Source organism: Lepidothrix coronata, unplaced genomic scaffold (assembly GCF_001604755.1).
Source record: "Lepidothrix coronata isolate B3197 unplaced genomic scaffold, Lepidothrix_coronata-1.0 Scaffold67, whole genome shotgun sequence".
NCBI classification, from domain to species: Eukaryota; Metazoa; Chordata; class Aves; order Passeriformes; family Pipridae; genus Lepidothrix; species Lepidothrix coronata.
In genome coordinates, this window is record NW_016690247.1 from 3,208,686 (window position 1) to 3,230,131 (window position 21,446).

A 21,446-nucleotide genomic window follows, 5' to 3' on the forward strand; every position below is an offset into this window, starting at 1 on the left:
GAGTAGAACAGAGCACAATGGAGTATTTTTACTCAGGAGGAACCTACAATGACCATGTAGTCCAACTACCTGACTAGTTCAGGGCTGATTAACAGTTAAAGCATATTGTTAAGGGCATTGCTAAATATTTCTTACAGATTGACAGGCTTGGGGTATCAACCACCAATCTAAAAAGCCTGTTGAAAAAGACAACAGTGAATATTCATTTAGAATAGAATAGTTGGAAGAGACTATTAGTCATCTAGTCCAGCTGCCTATTTAACTTGGCTAGGAGGTGAATGTCACATTCATACAAAGCAATGACCATGTCCAAATAGTCTATGTAAGTTTTGTGTTTCTGTTAAAATTCACTTTTTGCCTTAGCCACAGTTGCTCAGTATCATATCCTGTTGATTCTATTTGCAAACAAAATTTGCCATTGATTTTTTTTCCAGCTTTCTTATACCCTTTTGTGTCCAGTCTGCCATTATGATACACAACTACTATGACTATTTTACTTTCAGTGATATGGAGTTTAACTTTTGTGACAAAGCCTAATTAAAATAAGTTTAGAATACATTGACAGGGCAGAGAAACTCTTGCCTTGATAAAGGACCTGGTTATATTTTACTATCATCAGTGGTAGGATTTTTCAGCTGTCCATAGTGACCCTTACTTCAGCTGTCTCACCTCTGACATCCCAAGTGTCCGTGCCCTTTACTGTGCTAGGTCCAGTGTTCACATTTGCATTATTTTGGCAGTGCTGCCTTTTCTTATGTCCTTTTAAAAGTACTAACTCAAATTAACCGTTCTTGACCTGTTAGCTCATTAGAGTTCCCAAGTCTTATCTTCGTTTGTTTCGCTACACACTGCCTGATTTTTCAAACTAAATTGCTCATCCTTTTCCTTCTTTGTAAAGAAAATAGCCTCAGTTTTGGGCAGATGAAACATCTTTTGTTTATTCTCTGGTAAAAGCAAACCAATCAAGCAATTAAGTTGTTCATGAGCAGCAAAGGGGTTCCAGTTGTTAGTGAGCTAGAAGGTCTCCAGCCCAAAGCTTCCTATTGACACTCCGCCCCAACTTAGTGTCATCTGCCAGTTTGCTAATGATAGACTCAACCCCCTCATCTAGATCGTCCGTAAAGATACTAAACAGGACTGGGCCCAACACTGATCCCTGGGGGACACCACTAGTGACCAGCTGCCAACTGGATGCAGCTTCGTTCACCACCACTCTCTGGGCCTGGCCCTGCAGCCAGTTCCTAACCCAGCACAGAATGCCCCTGTCCAAGCCGTGGGCTGCAGCTTTTTCAGGAGAATGTTGTGGGATACAGTGTCAAAGGCTTTGCTGAAGTCCAGGTAGACACATCCACAGCCTTCCTCTCATCCACCAGGTGCGTCACCTGCTCATAACAGCAGATAAGGTTGTTCAGGTAACCTGCCTTTCCTAAACCCGTGCTGGCTGGGCACATTCCCCTGTCCATCCTGTAGGTGCTGTGTGATGGCACTTGGGATGATCTGCTCCATGACCTTGCTGGGTGCCAAGGTCAGACTGCCGGACCTGTAGTTTCCCATATCTTCCCTCCCTTATGCATGTGCGTCACATTGGCCAACTTCCAGTTATCTGGGACCTCCCTAGTTAACGAGGACTGATGGTAAATGGAGAGTGGCTTGGCAAGCTCTTCCTCCAGCTCCCTCAGAACTGAGCACAGAGTCAAGGTGCACCCACCCAGTGCCAAGTACAGGGGGATGGTCACTGCCCTGATCCTTCTGGCCACACTATTGCTGATACACCCCAGGTGCCATTGGCCTTCTTGCCCACCTGAGCACAAACTGGCTCATGTTTAGCTGCTGTCAACCAGTATCCCCAGGTCCTTTTCCAATGGGCAGTTTACCAGCTACTCTGCCCCAGCCTGTAGCACTACCTGAGGTGGTTGTGACCCATGGGCAGGGCTTGGCACTTTGCCTAATTGAACCTCATACAGTTGGCCTTGGCCCATCGAGCCAGCCTGTCCAGATCCCTCTGCAGAGCCCTCCTGGTTCATACCATGGCATAAATTTATTTTTTTTTCTGTTCTGTTTTTTCCTGTTCTTAATGATTCCTCAGATTAGGTTGAATTTCCTGACTACTGCTTACTTTTGAATTTATGTTTTCAGGAAAGTATTTAGAAAGACAAATCTTTCCTGTGTTGTAAGAGTCAATTTAGAGCTCATTATTCTATCAGTAAAGCTGTTTTCTTTATGTGCCTTTCTTAGCATTTATTGTCACTGCAGGTGGGAGTCTGTTCCAATTAGCACTGCTCTGCACATATATTTATTTATACTGGGTTTTCTAAGCTTTAGTTATACTTAGCAAAGATCAAGTAAGGAGTTTTGGAAAGCCTGTCCCAGCTCTGGAGCCCCCAGCACTGGAAGGACACAAGCCTGTCCAGAGGAGGCCACCAAGTTGATTAGAGCAATGGAGCACCTCTCCTGTTAGGAAAGGCTGAAAGAATTGGGATTGTTCAACCTGGAAAAGAGAAGACTTCAGGGTGAGCTCATTGCAACCTTCCAGTATCTGAAGGGACCCTACAAGAAAGATGGAGAGGGACTTTTTACAAGAGCATATAGTGACAGGACAAGGGGGAATGGCTTTAAACTGAAAGAGAGTAGATTTAAATTAGATATTAGGAGTAAATTATTGTGAGGTGGTGAGGCACTGGAACAGATTGCCCAGGGAAGTTGTGGCTGCCTCATCCCTGGAAGTGTTCAAGAACAGGTAGGATGGGGCTTGGAGCAACCTGGTCTAGTGAAAGGGGTCCCTGCCAGTGGGGTTGGAACGTGATGATCTTTAAGGTTCCTTCCAACCCAAACCATTCTATGATTCTGTGATACACAGATTATGGTGTTGCTGTCTCAGTACACAGTGCTGCAAGTTTTACACTAGTTATTTATTTTGTGTGTGTGTTTTTGTCTCTGTATAATGTTCAGTGAATATTTTGGTTGCTTGGTTGCTTGAGCAGATGTGATTGATACCAACATTTCCAAGAGTAAATTATCCCTGACATAAAAACTTTCTGAAATCACACTTATTTTACTGTACGTAAAAAAGACTGAAATTTCTAATTTGGTGAGATTCCACTGTTGCTGAAGTTCTTAGAGCTGGATGGACAGTTTTACTGAAGGCCTGTGAATCTTCCAGAGTTGCAATACCTGCTCTCACATTTCAGACATTGTAGTTCAGAGCAGATAGCTAAAAATCACAAGGAGTTTGAGTCATAGGTTCTTCTTTAGTCTTTGACATGTTACATAATACATTCAGGTTGGTTTTTATTTCCCCTTTTATCCATGTCTTTCCAACTTGAAGTTAATTTTCAAATGCTTCTAGGATTTTTCTATAGTTCGTTTTTTTTACTACTTTCTCATATTTTTCATTTCTTACAAAGCTTAGCACTATATGGACATTTGATTAATAATCAATATGTTTTCATTTTCACTGTGTCTGGCTGCAATGGAGTTAATTTCCTTTTGTAGCAGCTCATATGATGCAGTGTTTTATATTTGTGACCAAAATAATGTTTTAACTGTTGATAAAATATGCTAAACATACAAATATTGAAAATATATATATTGCAATTCTATGTGATATTCTTTATTGAGAGAAACATAATATGCGTTTTGAGCTGAAGCTCAAATATTCATAAAGGTTTCCAAGTAATAAAATGTTTTGCTATCTTTTATAGGTCTTCAAGGAAAGTGTTGAAAACTGTAACATAATGGACATTTATAATTAAAATGAATAAATTGGTGTAAAATTCTATTGAAACTGAAGTGTGTATTGGTCAGAGGAATATTTAAAAGACACAACAGGTCTCTGATGTTCTTTACTTCTGTGATTAGTGATCCACATTGACCTCTCAAGAGATCAGTGTCTCGGTGATAGTTGTCCCACTCTTTCAGGAGTCACCAGGCCTTACTGGTTGTTGACATCCTCTGTGCATCTAATTTGATCCTTTGATGCTGATGATTGCCTTCACTTTGTGGGCTCAGTCATTAAAACAGCAAAAAAAAAAGTGACTTAATTTTTTGCAAATGTGGTGGGTTGACCCTGGTTGGGCTCCAGGTGCTCAAGTGCCCAGTGAAGCCACTCTGTTGCTCCTCTCCCTCAGCTGGACTGGGGAGAGATCACTCACCAGTTACCATCACAGGCCAAACAGACACAATCAGGGGAAATCAGTTTATTACCACTTGAATCAGAGCAGGATAATGAGTAATGAAACCAAATCTTAAAGCACCTTCGCCCTATCCCTCCCTTCTTCCTGAGCTCAATTTCACTCTTCCCCCTCAGCGATGCAGGAGGATGGGGAATGGGGGCTGTGGTCAGTTCATCACATGTTGTCTCTGCTCCTGCTTCCCCTGGAGGGGAATGACTCCTCAGACTCTTCTCCAGCGTGGGGTCCCTCCCATGGGAGCTAGTCCTTCATGAACTGCTCCAGCATGAGTCCCCCATGGGGTCACAAGTCCTGCTCCGGCCTGGGCTCCTGTCTCCACAGGTCCATGGGTCCTGCAAGGAGCCTGTTGCAGTGTGGACTTTGCACAGGGTCACAGCTTCTTTCAGGCACCCCCCTGGTGTGGAGTCCTCCAGTGTGGAGTCCTGCAGGAGCTGCAGATGGATCTCTGCCCTCCCCTGGCCCTACCCCAGGCCTCCATGGGCTGCAGAGGCGCAGCTGCCTCACCATGGTCTGCATCACAGGCTGCAGGGGAATCTCTGCTCCAGTGCCTGGAGCACCTCCTGTCCCTCCTTCTTCACTGTAGAGTTTTTTCTCTGACATTTTCTGTCTTCTTTCCAATGACAATAGCACAGTTGGTATTTTTTTTTCCCCTTCTTAAACACATTATCCCAGAGGTGAGGGAGGTGGTGGATTCACGGTCTCTGGAGGTTTTTAAGATGAGACTGGATGTGGCACTTAGTGCCATGGTCTGGTAACCACGGCGGTGTTGGATCAAGGGTTGGACTTGATGATCTCGGAGTCCCTTCCAGCCTGGCTGATTCTATGATTCTGTGATCATCGATGGGCTTAGGAAGGCTCTGGCAGCTTCTCACAGAAGCCACACCTGTAGCCCTCCTGCCATCAAAACCTGGCCACACAAACCCAATACAGCACAGAATTAAAAAATGTCTGTAGTACTTACAAATCCCCCATGTACAGGCTTAGTAAATGTATTTTTTTTTAAAGAGGGCTTGTTTCCCTAAGCAAGTTGCTCTGATGTAAACTGAGCTGTTTATACACCTGTTTGTTTCTTTTTGGTTAAACCAAGTTAACAGTTCTGGCTAATGATTTGGATCTGGCTGGCTGGTGGTACTGCCATCCAGTGTTTTGTCCTAAGACAAAACTAGAAGAGTTGAGGTTCTTCCTGAACAGCCACAGGTTTTCACTGTGTCTGTTTCCAGCCAGAAAACAGACCTGCTTCAGCTTCCAGCGCTGCACTGGGGGGAGTTTGAGGATTTTGACTGCTGTTTGATTGGCTCAGTTTCCCAGCAACTTCCTCTAAGCTCACTTGTTTTGAGAGATAGACAACAGGTAATTATTTTAACCACCATCCCTCTCCCACACTGCAGCATACCTGAATCTCTGTCAAGATGTAAGGACAATGAGGGGCTGCAGAACAGGATTTGGGTGGAAGACACATTACAGCACTGGACAGAGTCCCTTCTCTGGAGTAAACCATTCATTCATGCTGAATTAGGAGCCTAAGTAATTCTTAAAGATGTCTCTTTTGGCCTTGGTTTAAAATGTTTTTGCCATCAGCTGGGTTCTGATTTAAATTAATTCTTCCTGCATGTAGTATATCTTTCTCTGCTGGAGAAACAATTGTCTATGTTAATTTTAAATAGGCAGTCCATCTTTTTTTCCAAGCTGCTCTCTTGCTGCTATGAAATATCAGCACTTTTTAGTGGATAAGAAATAGTAATTTGAGCGAAGAGTAGTTTAAAAACATGCCAGTTAAGGATGTGTAGCTGTGCTCCTGAAGTGTCATACATCCAATTACAAATGCCCAGATCAGTCCCTTCAGTTAACAACTCTAGCAGAATCCTGGGACAGATTGGAAGGGACTCTGAAAGCACTGATTAATTCAGAGTTGACAGCGGCTTTACCAATCAACAGAAACATGACCATTTCTTAAATGTGTTAGAAGGCGCAGGCACAGTGCTGTATTTCTTGCACAAACACAAGCAGGCGTTTGAAGCTGCTGTCGCTGGGGAGGGGAGGTCACTTCATCCATCTGTTGCATCCAGGTGCCAGCTGACAAAGTGCTAAGCTGACTGCTTAGCAAGGGAGATGCAGAGTGAGACAGTTCGTTTAAACAAACCTGTTCAGGAGCAAGTGAAGGCCCTAACAGCCTGGAGAAACTGGGCTTAGGTATTAAAATTGTTCTTCTAAATTATCTTAAAATCACTTATGGGTGTTTCTTTTTTATATAGCTGAATTGTCCTAGTTGTGAGGGACAAAACACTTACTTTTGACACTCTAATCCACAATACTAATATTGAAGGAATTTTTTCCAGGAAGACTAAATGCTAAATTCCAAGAACTAAATGCTGTTGAGATGGCCCCACACTCTAGAAAGGCCATTTGAGTCCTGGGGTCAAAGTTGAAGCTCTTATTTTCCATTAAAACATACTTTTGTTTACCTCTCAATTCCTTCCTAAAGCACACCATCCAGTTCAGGATTTTTTGGTGTAGAAAGAGTTCGGGAACAAAGCAGCTGTCATTGAGTGTTAAGATTTTTATTGATTTGGTGATTTGATGGGAGGTGTTGGTTTGGGGGATTTTTAAGTTTCTTTCAGGTTACACACAGACTATGAAATAGTTCTGTTTGTAGCAAAAAGTATTGGCAACATGTGCATCCCAGCTCCTTTTCAACAGATTGTTTCTGAAAGATGTTTGTTCCTCTCAGAAAGGGGAAGAATGGGGCTACTGCCATCATCATCAGATTAGTGAATAAATTTTAATAGTTAAGTATCAGAATTCAAACACTCTGTAGAGAGGAGACTGTTTTTTTTTTTGTGAGGGTGAGAATGTTCTTACAGATATTCAGCACTAATTGAAGGTGTTCAGCAAATCAGTTCAATTTTCTCATTTGCCTGTTTTTCCCCAATATACATGTGGCCTTTTTTGGTGTTAACTGAGTTTGCATGGCACTCAGTACCTTCCTCACACCTTTAGTGTGAATGTAGTCCTTCTGTTAGGGGCTGGATGTTCTCAGCTCATACTGAGATGGAAGTTGAGATTCAGTCCTTTGTGAATTACTTACCAGATTTGGGTTTCTTAGGAAAATATTTTCCCATGGCCATAACTTTAATTATTGGTGCTTATCATACATGTACAAGGTTTCTATGCATATGACACAGCAACAATTTGGCAGAGAAATGTTTTTATATTGCAGTTCTGAATGTTATTTTTAAGTCTTTTTAAATAGCATTTTTGGAGTTCTGTTTTGAAAACAGGGAGATATAATCAGCTGTATTTATTGTAACATGTCTCTTCCCCAGCCTTTACCCTTGGTCAGACTGATCTGCCTGACAAAGGCACATAAGGAGAGAAAAGCTGCATGCAACATTTCTTAGCTTGGTCCTGTGGTCATAGTTATTCACAAGTATGGATCACGAATTCAAGTCTGTGATTCGTCCTTTTTTTTAGTAAATTCCAATGTTCAAAACTAACAGTTTGATATGAAAAGCATGAAATGGCAAAGTTGTATTGTTTGGTTTCAGGCACTTTATTTCCTCATTAAACTGATTAAGTCTTACTTTTTAATGGTTAGAAAGGAGGATTTAGGAGCAGAGTGCTTGGATTCTATTCATATATCTACTAGGAATTACATGATTCCAAGCAAAGTGGAGAAAATTCTGTTGTCCTCATCAGAGCTTTTATTCCAGTCTACAGTTCTGAATTTCTTTTGACTAAAACATGTTTTGTCCACAGGTATATTAAATTTTTTTTCTTTTTTTTTTTTTCTAACGCTAGCACTAACTCTTAGTGCCCACTGAACAAAAGCAGATTAATTAACCCAATTACTTTTTGTGTTTGTTGTTTAACAGTAGGTGAAGTAGCCTCAGGGAAACATAATTCAATAAGCAGCTTACATTCTTTGTGTCTTCAGATACTTTATGAGAAAACTTTCTTCTTTTGATAGTCTGATCCTGCAGAGGAATTTGTGATGATTCATTTTCTTGTTGATAATAATCTAACATAGGCTGTTTCATGAAGAAAATGTGGAAAAATGTGTTTGTTTCATAGAATCATTAAGGTTGGAAAAGACCTCTGAGATGGAGTCCAACTTTCACCCCTGCTCATCACACCAAAAGAAACCACTGCACAAGCAGTTTATGGTTCAAACTGCTGGAATTTTCTGGAATTTTTCTTTATATTCAAATATCCCTTTCAGGTATTGCAGAGAAACGTCAGTGTTAGAATTACATGATTTCAGTAGCAATGAATAATTTACACCTACATTAGGGAGTTAAATGGGACATTACAAGACTCTTTATATATAAAGCAGCAATATTTTCCAAAATCATAGAAGTCTACAGAGAAAAAGGTAGTTGAGAAGAGGCTTAGATCAAGGAATTTATCTAATGAAATTGAAGAAATCATTAGAGCAGGCACTGAAAAGCTGGGTGCTCTCCAGGCAGAGAAGCTGGAAGCTGGGACAGAAGCATTGCTAACATGGCTCCATAGAAACGTGACTGGCTTCAGTCACATTTGAATTCAGCTTGCTTTGTGGTTGTTCCTCATTCTAGGGGTTGTAAATATGAATTTACTGATTAGCATCATGTCATTACCAGTTGTCAGTGTTGGCATTTCTGCCTAAGGACGCCTGAGAAAGCTAAACTTGTTCCTGCACACCGTGTTTCCTTCTGGCTTTGTGTCTCTATCACAGTAGAACACCTACAGCACATTATGGATACAGATGGAATAACTTACACTGGAGATTGAGTCAACTGATTCAGATTCAGGAGGAAGAAAAGAAAAATTCACTGGGTTTATTTATCATTTTCTTCCGTCGATTTCTGCTTTCCTTATTCATTACGTTCCTTATTCTGGCACATTTGCATAGTGCCTTAATTTGCCAAATTTATTTTCTCTAGCATGCATTTTCTACCACTTCATCTAATATAAGAAATTTTATTGGCATAAACTTAGAGTTTTTATCTTTGTGCAGGTTTGGTTTTTGTTCTTTGGGTTTTTTTGTTGTTTTGGTTTTTTTTTTAAGAATTTCAGAATTTCAAATTGCTCATTTGCTTTAAGGAAGAAATAGCTTCAAGGAATAATTCAGCTGATTATTGATAATTCATTCTTATTTCAAATGAGTGTTTTGTATAGAGTCATAGACTCATAGAATCAACCAGGTTGGAAGGGACCTCCAAGATCATCAAGTCCAACCCTTGATCCAACACTGCTGAGGTTACCAGACCATGGCACTAAGTGCCACATCCAGTCTCATCTTAGAAACCTCCAGGGATGGTGAATCCACCACCTCCCTGGGCAGCCCATTTCAGTGTCTGATTACCCTCTCTGTAAAGAATTTCTTCCTAATATCCAACCTAAACCTCCCCTGGCACAGCTTAAGACCATGCCCTCTTGTCCTACTGCTGATTGCCTGGGAGAAGAGACCAACCCCCACCTGGATACAGCCTCCTGTCAGGGAGTTGTAGAGAGTGCTGAGGTCTCCCCTGAGCCTCCTCTTTTCCAGGCTGAACAATCCCAACTCCCTCAGCCTCTCCTCGTAGGACTTGTTCTCAAGTCCCTTCACCAGCCTTGTTGGTCTTCTCTGGACCTGCTCCAGCCCCTCAGTATCCTTTCTGAACTGAGGGGCTGTGAAATAATTTGGAAACACAAATGTTTCTGAGAATCCATTTTTAAAATTTTGATTTGTTTCTCTTTTTTTTTTTTATTTGTGTAAGTATCACACTAGTTTTATTACATAGAGTTTTATTAAACCTTCCTCTTTAGGGATCATACAGCGCATCTTGTTTTGATAATGTCTGTCTTCCTATGGTAGCATTAATTTCCTTCCCATTTGTTCTTGTAGTGTCACTGACTGTGTCACCTGCATTGCTTTTGTACATAGTTACCTTCTTTTTGATGTTTGCTCTTTAGGTAATGATTCTGACGTTGACCTTGACAGGAAGGAAGATGAGCGAGAAAAAACTCCAAAGAGGCCCAGAGTTCAGAAAACAGAGAAAACCCCATCAACTAAGGAGACCGAACAGGTTCCAGGAGCTAAAAATCCTATTATAAGTGTGGTTTTGACAGCCCACGAAGCTATTCCAGGTAATCAAAATCACCAATTATATAATAATTTTTTTTAAACCATGCTGACACTGTATAAAACAGTCACTAGTCTGAGACCAGGCTGTTTGGGATATTTATGATATGAAAAATATGTACTGTTATTTGATTATCATGATACAGAGTCTCTACCTCGGACATTTACATAATTTTAGAACTTAAGTCACATTTCTTCTTCAGTGTGACTTGGTTGTAGTTATCTGCATTAAGATCTGTTGTGTTTAGCCTGTGAATTGTTTTAAAGAAGAAAATGTTAAAACATTGACCAAAGAACAGAAAAGGATTTTTTGCCGGTAGAACCTCTATTATGGCTTTCGATTTTTGCATATATCTATGATAAATGTAAAATTGTTTATGAAAACATAAATAATTTAACAGAAAATGTGTAAATATATTTGAAAATCAAGTTCTACATAATGACTAAAGGTTTCAAACTATTTATTTTAAAACTAGGTTTGCATTTGCCTGTTTATATAAACCATTAACACACCTGACTGTCAGAATCCCTTTTTGATAGTTTTGTGCATTATTTTCGGCTTTGTAGCTTTGTTGTTCTCCTTTTTGTTATTGCTGATGTTTCTGAGTATTTGTTTTGCTTATAACTGTCAGAACAACTTGAATGTCTTTATTTATTTTCTTGTTGTGGTTTGGAAGCTGGCTGGATTTTCTGTGTTGTAGTTTAATGTCTTTTGATGTTGAGATCTGTGATACGCTTGGATTTTGTTTGCTAAATTGTGTTTCTAGTTGCAATGGTAGAGGAAGCTGGATGAACTCACCTACAAATATCCTGTGTGCTTAGAAGGAAAGTAAAAAAACACCTTCACATTCATTGCCTGCGATTTACAATTTCAGAGTTTTGGATTTACACTGAACTGTTAAAAATTTGGCCTTGCAATACTGTAAATACAGAGGAAGGTGGGAGAGGACTGGTGAGCACTGGAAGTGTGGAAGCCTGGTTTTGGGGTGGTTTGAGGTCTGCACTGTTCCATTTCACTGACCACAACTCTCTTTCTCCTGGGTGATGTAACCCTGGGCTCTTTCCTAACTGTTGTGAAACACTCATTTTCCCACTGCGCTCCCACGTTTTGCCCTTTCCCACTGCATGTGGCTTTTCCCCTATCCTGGTGCTCATTCCCCTCCTTGCCACACATGGAGACTCCCCTTGTGTCCTCTGCTCCTTCAGCTGGGAAAAGGAGAACATGCAATGGCTGGTTAAGGGGCTCATGTAGGTGTTAATAAATGGGTTCCTAAAGGTGTTAATGTATGGATATAAACAAACCTCTTCCCTTCCTCAGGCCTTTTGGAAAGAGCTGTCACTGGAACTCCCCTCTTCTAGTGCTAAATATTATGAACCCTGTAAGGATTGTTCTCTTAGACCTTTACATTTCTGGCAAGGACTAGAAAAACTTTCAAGAGGGGGAGGGCAGACATGGTAGACAGTGCAATCAAAGATCCATTTTCATACCAAACTAGCCTAAAAAGGTGAATGAAACAACGGTAAATACAGATAGTGAAGCAAATGTAGGAAGCATGTGATGCAGGAGAGGAAATGAAAATCTAGAGGCCATTGGTGCCCTAAATACTACCGAGTACAATTTTTTCATTGGATAACAAAAATCAGGGTTTTCTTTGCACATGTGCTTTTTGAGGGACTCAAAATGTTAAAACAGCTTCAGCTTTGGAGTTCCTTATGCATAGCACATGGTACATTCAGAAGGCTTTAATGAACCAAAAGGATTTATGATCAAGCGTGAACCTGCAGCTGTTTCTGAAGGTCCTCTCATTTATTTGATTGACAGTTAGTAATCTTATTACATTCAAGTTCCCAGCTAAAATATGTGTAATAAAAAATTCATTGCTGTTAAGAGAGATATGAATTGTCACCTGACTTTTCAGCATTTAGAAATTCTAGAAGATACAAGTGGTTAAGTCTTTGAAGATTAAAAGGAAAAATAATTCATTTAGTGCAATTACATTTTAAGTTATATTTCATTGATTTTCCTTCTTTTTTTCAATTAATTTCAATTATCTAACTATATCTTAGTGTCACTAGTAATTCTTAGGCTGTTCTCCTTTCTCAGTAATACTTTAATGACTGGAGTTTTTAATAAAGATCTTTCATAGTCTGTTATTCCAATTTTCTGGAGATATATCATGTGCTGAAGAGGTGAGTTACTGCTTTAGACTGCTGTTGAAGAATATAAATGGATAAAACAGTTTCTCCCTTCTCCCATGCTTTCTGTGTACTAGACTATCTGTAAAGTTAATCTCAAAATAAGGTTTAAAGGTGCTTAGCACGATTTAAACTTAGCCATCTGTAGCCACCTATTACCTAGCTTTAAAGATGAATGGAAATATCCCTTTCTATGTCCAGTGCAGTAGAATATTGGTGAAGATTTCATATAACAATTAGAAAAACAGAGAAGGCCTTGAGAATTAGTTGTATTTTATTCACAGTATAAAGGAACTACTCAGACTGTATTTCTCCCTTCTTAAATGAAAGATTCTTTTGGAAGTATTGCATTAACATTTTGCCATAGTTTTGCTATGCACTATTTAGGTTTGGGACACTGCTTTAAATCATGTGTTCAGTAGATTACGACTAAATTGATCTCCTCAAAATCCCTTTGAACAAACAGATGAGTTGGTTTTTAACTTCCCAGAAAGGACGGTTGGACAACATTGATTTTCCCCGATGTTCCTCTTCTGTAATTTTTTCTTGGGAGGCATATGAAAGGTAACAGACTTACAGCTTTGGAAGTCTGAAAGCTGGCATTAACCCATGAACTAAATACAGCCTGAGTAAGAGTTGTAGATTTTTTTTCTGTAATTTGTAATTTGACAGGAGGGTCTGTGCCAGCCTCATGCAGTGCAAGGCCAAGTGCAAGGTCCTGCACTTGGGCTGAGGCAATCCCAAGTGTGGATGGATTGAGAGCAGTCCATCCAAGAAGAACTTGAGAGTATTGGTGGATCAGAGGCTGGACATGAGCTGGAAGTGTGTGCTTGCAGCCCAGAAAGCCAAACACATCCTGGGCCGCAACCAAAGTAGTTTGGGCAGCGGCTTGAGGGAGGTGATTCTGCCCCTCTATTCTGCTCTTGTGAGATCTCACCTGCAGGGCTGCATCCAGCTCGGGAGTCCCCAGCACAGGAAGGACATGGACTGTTGGAGCAAGTCCAGAGGAGGCCACAAAGATGATCAGAGGACTGGAGTACTTCTGCTGTGGAGACAGAGAGTGAGCTGTGGTTGGTCAGGCTGGCTACAGAGAGATCCAGAGAGATCTTCAAGCAGCTTTCTAGGGCCTAAAGGGGACCTACTAAAAAGCTGGAGAGGGGCTTTTTACAAGGGCACGTAGTGGTAGGACCGGGAGAAATGGCTTCAAACTGGAAGAGGATAGGTTTAGATTAGGTATTAGGAAGAAGTTCTTCACTGTGAAGGTGATGAGGCCCTGGCACAGGTTGCCCAGAGAAGTTGTGGCTGCCTCATCCCTAAAAGTGTTCAAGGCCAGGTTGGATGGGCCTTTGAGCAACCTGGTCTAGTGGAAGGTGTCTCTGCCCATGGAAGGGGGGTTGGAATTAGGTGATCTTTGTGGTCCTTTCCAACCCAAACCATTCTATGGTTCTATAACTAGAGGGACCTGGGGACCTTGAAGAGAAGGAGTGCTGTGATCATGGACACATGCACCTGATACCGGATCAAACATAGTACAATTTTTCATAAGCATCACAATTAAGAATGAGAGTAAATAAATACAGTTCTATGCACCTCTGAAAACAGTTTGTTTTGAGTGGCATATACTTTTTTTTTTTTGTGGTCTATTTTTAAGAACAAGTGAGTAAATTCAGCCAAATATTCAATCTTTTGGTGTTTTTATGTATTGTATTTCCCATGTTTAAATTCTGTAAATTATCAAGGCTTCTAAAACCAATTTATTATTCATGCTTGATTAGTTTGATTCAGGAGAGATTTGAACATCTAAATTGTTGTTTTATGTAAATCCTCTAATATTTTAAAGACTCGGCTTGTTACTAGCAGAGTTGTTTTCAGTTCCTGTGAAGATGGTCAGTGGTAGAATGTTTTGGGTTTTTTGTTTTTTTTTTTCAAGAAATACAAAAATAGCATGAAGTATTCAACTTCTTAATGACAATTATTTTTTTGTTTTGGATTTTTTTTCTCTACAAATTCTTAATACAACACTTAGCAGGTTTTTCTGTCCCTGATTTCCAATGAGGAACTACTGTCCATAAAAATCCAGCTGAGTTCTCCTGCTGCTGTAATTTATGAATGCTTGGTTTCTTCTCCCACTGAGATTTTTGGGCAGTGGGGAAGAAGTGGAAGAATGTCATTTTGCTTACCAGTTTGGGAGTGGCTTAGTTTAATTGATGACAGTCTTTCTCTTTAACTGATAACAGTATTTTCTGTTTAAGACAATTTCTTTTCTGTAGCTCATGAAATGATGGTTGTGGTTTTATGGCACATCTGAATGGATTTAGTATCAGAAAAAACGATCCTCTTGGGGCAAAGGAGGAGGATTGGGACTACCCCTCTTTAAAGTATCTGGGTCAGTAAGTACAGACTGCTGTCACAGGCAAGTGCTTTCCTCTGACCCCAGCTTCCCATCATTTGGATCACTGTGCCTGTTGCTGCAGTTTGTGGTAAAACACACCAGAAAACTGATAATGGATTTACAGAAAGAGAGAAATGGTGTAGAGTTTAACCAGATCCCCACTCTTCATCTTCAACAACTCCTGTGCTGGCTCTTTTAAGGCATCACCAGCATGTAGTTGAGCAGAGGGGTGGAGAACAGACACGAACCTTGTGCTGATTTAAAGCAAATGTTGAATTAGGCAAGGGTTGGAAAATTAAACCTCTGAATGTGAGCAGGTGTTTATGTTATCATGGGATTTAGGTCAGCCAATCTGATGTCCAGCTCTGTTGAAAGGGGTAGGAATCTTCATCCCCCCATTCACAGATGTGTGTTTCTATTGCTTTGTCTGAGTTAAAATGTGTTTAACCTCATGGTCAGCTTACCTATACAAATACTAAAAGGTTCTTTTGCTTGTTTTGAGCTTTATTTTGAGGGATAGGAGTAGGTTTGCATGGGGACCTTTGGGGATTATGGGTAGGGTTGATTTCTGTTGATTTGGCTTTCAGAACTGTCTTACCAGAGATCATACACATTTGGAGCACATCCCACAGGATAGTGTAGAAGCTGAAAAAATACATTTCTTCAAAAAGAGATTGTAAGAAACAAATATTCACTTCATATCCATAACACATTATTTTACCAGTACAGACCAGGGTACCTACATTATGAAGATTTTTTTTAAACTTAAACTTCAGTTGAGGTCCTTTTTTTTTTAAAAAAAAGTTCACCTAGTCAGATCAGTTATCTCTAAAAGCAGTTCACAGCATCTCTGTAGGAAAGAAATAAGAAACTTATTGTATAAGCTCTCCTAGATTCTAACATTGGTTGAGCTGGTGTTTGAATCTGGATGATCATATTTAATACATATCTATTAATTTGTCTCTAAATCCCTTCTTGAATATATTTATATTTTCAGTCTCTGTGACATTGTGGAGTAATTATCCCATAATTTAATTACACACAGAGTGAAAGTGCACATTCTTTTGTTTTGTTTTCAGCCTGCTGACTGCCTATAGATCTGTTCTTTGTGGTTTATGAGATAATGATTATTCACACTTTTTTCACAGTGTTGCTAATTTTAGAGATCTTTATCATTTATCTCTCTTGCAAGCTGAAGGTCTCAAAGTTACGTATTCCTTTTCCAAACAAAGGGATTTTGTCTTTGTTAGTGTTTGCTGGTTTATCTTTTTTTTTTGTGGTCTGTACTTGAAATGTTAGGAGGTTCATGGAATTTAGTTGAATTGGTAGGAATTTGTTTGATGATGTCTTCTGTTTTATTTCTGGTAATTTCTAATAATTCTTTTATCTTTTAGACTGATAAGTATTGGAAAGCTCTATGATGAAGGACAAGCTGCTTTTCTGAGAGATAGACTGTAAGACATCAGAGACCATCCTTGAGTTTGAGGCAGAGATGAGGCTTGTTGGGTGATGCTTATCTGTAGAAGTTCCTGTCAGAATGTCATGAGGAACTCAAATCTTACTACTTTGAAAACAGATTTGCTTAGATGATATTGACTGAAAAGAGGAAAGGAAAAAACAAATAAAGTCTAGTAAATTAAAAGACCATTCTGCATTTAAAATAGAGATCTAATAGTGCTGGAGGAAGGATATTTTAAAAGAAATGATCAGTACAGTTAACCTCTTTTTTCCCCCTGATATGAATATGCTCTGACTTCTTGAAATGATCATCTAGGGAAACAGTGAGGAAAAACTTTTATCTTCCTTACTGTCATATGATGTTCTTACTGAAAAATAAGACCTTGTATCTGTTTGCCTTGTTCTTATACTTTTCCCTGGCTTGAATATTGAGGGCAGTTCTTTTGTGATTTGGGACATGTGGGGACTAGGTTGGGTAGAGCCTAGAAACCAATTTCCACACTTTCTAGGCACATGCTGTAGTCATTAGTTTGTGATCTAGCAGTGACTGCAGTGGCTGCTGGTCCATTAGCAGCCCACAGGCAGCATCCCAAGTGGATGGAGAGAGACATGTAATGTTTCTTAATGCTTCCCTATCTTCTAAGGGTAGGAAGTAGCTACCTACCGTGAGGGGACAGGATTGCCTCCTAGGAGCAAGTGCTTCATCCGTATGTTCCAAGAGCTGGATCTCCCTCTTTAGGTTTTTAAAGGCATTGGTCTCTCAATGAACTGCATAGGGAATTTAGAGGCGTTAATAATAGGATAACCTTGGAGCATTCTGCCCACTTAAAGTATGCAAAATACTGATGAGTTAGTATTTATCTAGTGAGTTAGTATATATTTAGTTCACCCAATTTAGGTGATTAAATTTTTATAGTGGTAGTACAAAAGTCTATTAAACAGTTCAGCAGTCCTTTCAGGAAATGCTCAAACATCCTGAAAGGCAGAAGGGCACAGAGGATAGTTAGTGTGGAGCATTTAATAAGGGTCTTTGTCTCACATTCAGGAAATGGAAGGCCTAGAAGAGGTAGCCATGCATATAAAGCAGTTCAAGATCTGTTTTCTTTTAACTGAGTCATTCTAAATATAGAAGACTTTGCTTCTATTTTAAGTATTGAAGTATGGGAACACCAGTCTGGTATCTAATGTCTGTTGTATCACCTTTACACTGAACCCACTGATTGAACCATGTCTCCTGTGCTATGATGACAAGCTCCCATCTCACTGGGCTACCACAGTGCAATCTGGGAGATGCAATTCTGCTGGACAGCCTAACATTTGTGGGAGAGGGAGGAACAAGAAGAACATATATAATACATAATTATAATATATACAACATATTATGTATAGTACATATAACATTCTGGTAACATTTAGATTGAAAACTTGGAAGATCAGTTCTGATGAGCCTGCAGAATTTTTAGTACAGAACTGAAAGCATTATTAAAAAACAGTAGTTAAAAAAACCATTTTTGGATGCAGCCAGTTCAGTGAGCAACAGTGCTACTACAATCTGTTTAGTTCCAGAGTTGGCTGATGTCCCATCTGATAAAAAAAGCTTCAATAGCCTTACACACTCCCAAATGGCCTCTTCTCAAAATATCTCCATTTCCCACTTTAAATCACTGTGAAGAACCCACAGAATCTCCATCTTTCTCCCTTTTTTAGTCTATAGCACCATTTTCCTCCACTTAATGTCCCTCAGTCTTTCACACCTTTTGTTGGGTAATTCCCACTGTTGTTTCAGAGACTTTATGTTAATATTGCCTGTATGTTGTATAAATAATATCTTCAGGAATCTGATCGTAATGCATTCAGTAGAGCCCCTTTACTCCTGCTCCTAGTGGAGATTGAGAAGTGCACATGGAACACAGAATCATAGAATATCCTGAGTTGGAAGCCACAAGAATCATCGAGTACAACTCCTGGCACTGCATGGGACAGCCTCAAGAATCCCACCATGTGCCTGGGAGCATTGCCCAAATGCTCCTTGAACTCTGGCAGGCTTGGGGCCGTGACCACTTCCCCAGGGAGCCTGTTCCCAACATACTCTTTTATTCTGAGGGGATGGCAATATGCCACAAATATAAGGAGTTTAAGGAAAGGATATGAAGACTTCTAAGTTTAGTCTAAACTGTGTTTTACCTGGCCTTATTTCTGGAACTGATTAAGCAATTTGGCAGAAGTTTTCGAAGGATGTGGTATGAGGCAGAAAGAGAAGAATGTAAATTTCATTTTGGAAAGTTACAGTCTTTTAAGGGTGGAAATATTTGAGTGTAGGATCTCATAATAACAGGCATCAAGCACCATTTGAGTAACCCTCAAAACCATCGGTCCTGGCACATTATTTAAGCAGATCTGTAATGTAAGTACCGATATCTTTTCAAAGTGTATCCATCATTTTATGCACAGGAACTTAACAGAAACTAAAATAGTTGAACTAATGATTACAGAGTTTAATGTTTTGTTTACATTTGTGTATTATAAACAATGCACATTTTAGTATGAGTTTTAATGAGCATTTCTTTGTTTTCCTTATAGGAGCCACAAAAATTGTTCCTGTTGAGGCTGCTCCCCAGGAAAGTGAACCCACAACTCCAGAGACAACAGTTCAAGAGCCATCACAACGAAAAGGATATCAAGAATATTCCATTCAGCAAACCCCATATGAACAGGCAATGAAATCAAGCAGGTGATTTTGAAGTTCTTTTATTTGTGTTCATGCAGAATATGAATTAAATGCTTCCCCATCCATTTTCATGAAACTGAAATATTTTTCTGAGCCCTTTAAATAAAGGAACAGCTGAAAATAATCTGTGCGTAAATTGTATAATTTAAAATGCTTGTGGAGAATACATTTAAAAAAACCCTAAACATTTCTGTCCATTATGAATATTTACGGAATTTTGACTCATTATGTCATCAAGTTTCAATATTGTAAATATAACTGGCTTGTTTTTTTCCTTTTAGGTTGGGCCCAACTCAACTGAAGATTTTTACATGTGAATACTGTAACAAGGTATTCAAATTTAAACACTCCCTCCAAGCACATTTGAGGATTCATACAAATGAGAAGCCTTACAAGTGTCCTTCCTGCAGTTATGCCAGTGCAATCAAAGCCAATCTGAATGTTCACATGCGGAAACACACTGGAGAGAAGTTCAGCTGTGATTATTGTACGTTCACTTGCCTCAGCAAAGGCCACCTCAAAGTCCACATCGAAAGGGTTCATAAGAAAATTAAGCAGCATTGTCGCTTCTGCAAGAAGAAATACTCGGATGTCAAAAATTTGATCAAGCACATCAAGGAAACTCATGACCTTCAAGACAAAAAGGTGAAAGATGTTTTTGATGAGCTTCGCTTGATGACACGAGAGGGCAAAAGGCAACTTCTGTATGATTGCCACATTTGTGAGCGCAAATTCAAAAATGAGCTTGATCGAGACCGTCACATGCTTGTTCATGGGGATGAAAGGCCCTTTGCTTGTGAGCTCTGTGGTCACGGAGCCACTAAATACCAAGCTCTTGAGCTTCACGTTAGGAAGCACCCCTTTGTGTACGTGTGCTCTGTGTGCCTGAAGAAGTTTGTCAGTTCTGTGAGACTCCGTGCTCACATCAAAGACGTTCACGTGGATCTGCAGGAGGATTCTGTTTTTAACAGCTCTATCAACCAAAGCTTCTGCCTGCTCGAGCCAGGAGGGGACATCCAGCCAGAAGCCCTTGGTGAACAGCAAACACAAACTGCAGGTGAATCGACTGTCTCAGGTACTGATGCTGTTAACACACCACAGCCACCTGCTGGGGAAGGTGAATCGACAGCTGCAGATGTCAGCCATAATGGCCAACATAATGGGGATGTAAAAGTTGATACAGTCCTTTCCTTGGAATTTGAAAACCCTCTGATGAAGAATGTAGCAGAGACACTGTGTCAGACAACAGAGATAGCAGTCCCAAACATTCAGCCCTGTGTAGCATCAGATTGTTTTCTGCTGAAAAATGGTACTGCTGGTCCTGAGGAGTTAAAGGTTTCTCCTCCAAATGAAGAGGAAGTTAATCACTGCAGTTCTGTAAATGAGCAGGGTGAAGAAATTCATCTTTTACTGTCTGAAGACAAAAGTTTAAATTCAAGTCAGAACAATGCAGTGGCTGAGAACCTTCCTGTCTCTGAAGAGAGAACCCAGTCTGTTCCTTCTAGTGAATCAGAAAAAAGCAATCCTCCAATTCAGAACTCAGCAGAATCCACAGACCCTTTGCCAGCACCAGAAGCTGGAGCAGCCACCAGCCCACAGGCAGCCTCTTCCAACACAGCTACATCCAATGGTGGGACTGGATCCGTTGCCTTCATGCAGATCTTGGATAGCTTGCAGAAGAGACAAATGAACACAGAGTTGTGTGAGAGGATAAGGAAGGTTTATGGAGACTTAGAATGTGAATACTGCGGTAAGGAGCAGTGGAATTATGTTTGTTTGGGGTTTTTTTAAATGTTATGTAGTGAGCCATCTTTTTCCTTCTCCTCTGGTTTACAGTGTTTGATATATTTGTGTATCTTTTCAGAAGTATTAATTTTGTAGTTCAGTATGGTTCTGGGGTCCAGTGAGATTTACTTTTTGCTGTATAAAAAGTGTGAAATTAGTCAAATCTCCTCAAAAAAACCACTAGTGGAATATAGCAAAGCAATGATTTGCGAGGCTCAATTTTCTGTTCATGTCAAATTTGATAGAATTAGATTATTTCTGTCCAAATGCCTCTACCCAGGTCATAACTTTCACTGGGTCCAAGCACAGCAGATTTAGGCATGGGATCAGCATTACTCAGTCCATGTTTTAATGCTTAAGCTTCTTTATCAGCTTAGTGTAAGATTCAGAGTCTTTTTCATATAGTATAGGAGGATCTGTGGTAATATACATTCTGTGGAATAGGTACATATATACTGGCATATTTTTGTGACTTGTTTTGAACCAGGTTCTGTGAGATGAAAATTTTCAATTATGGTATCAGATCAAGACCATTCTGATTGTAAATGTGTTTTTTTTTTTTAATTTGTGGAAGTGGGAATAATACACCATTCA

At 39.9% G+C, this 21,446-nt stretch overlaps 1 protein-coding gene across 5 annotated transcripts in view; it reads left to right on the forward strand.

The window, feature by feature from the left end:
- The window catches only part of ZFAT (zinc finger and AT-hook domain containing), a 125,520-nt gene that overhangs the window by 61,231 nt on the left and 42,843 nt on the right, over positions 1-21,446 (forward strand). For all 5 annotated transcript variants that reach the window (XM_017818277.1, XM_017818280.1, XM_017818276.1 and 2 more), the window contains 3 exons: positions 10,125-10,298; positions 18,920-19,070; positions 19,349-20,817. In XM_017818277.1, the coding sequence (XP_017673766.1) occupies positions 10,125-10,298; positions 18,920-19,070; positions 19,349-20,817 (1,794 nt within the window). The remainder of the gene's footprint in view (positions 1-10,124; positions 10,299-18,919; positions 19,071-19,348; positions 20,818-21,446) is intronic.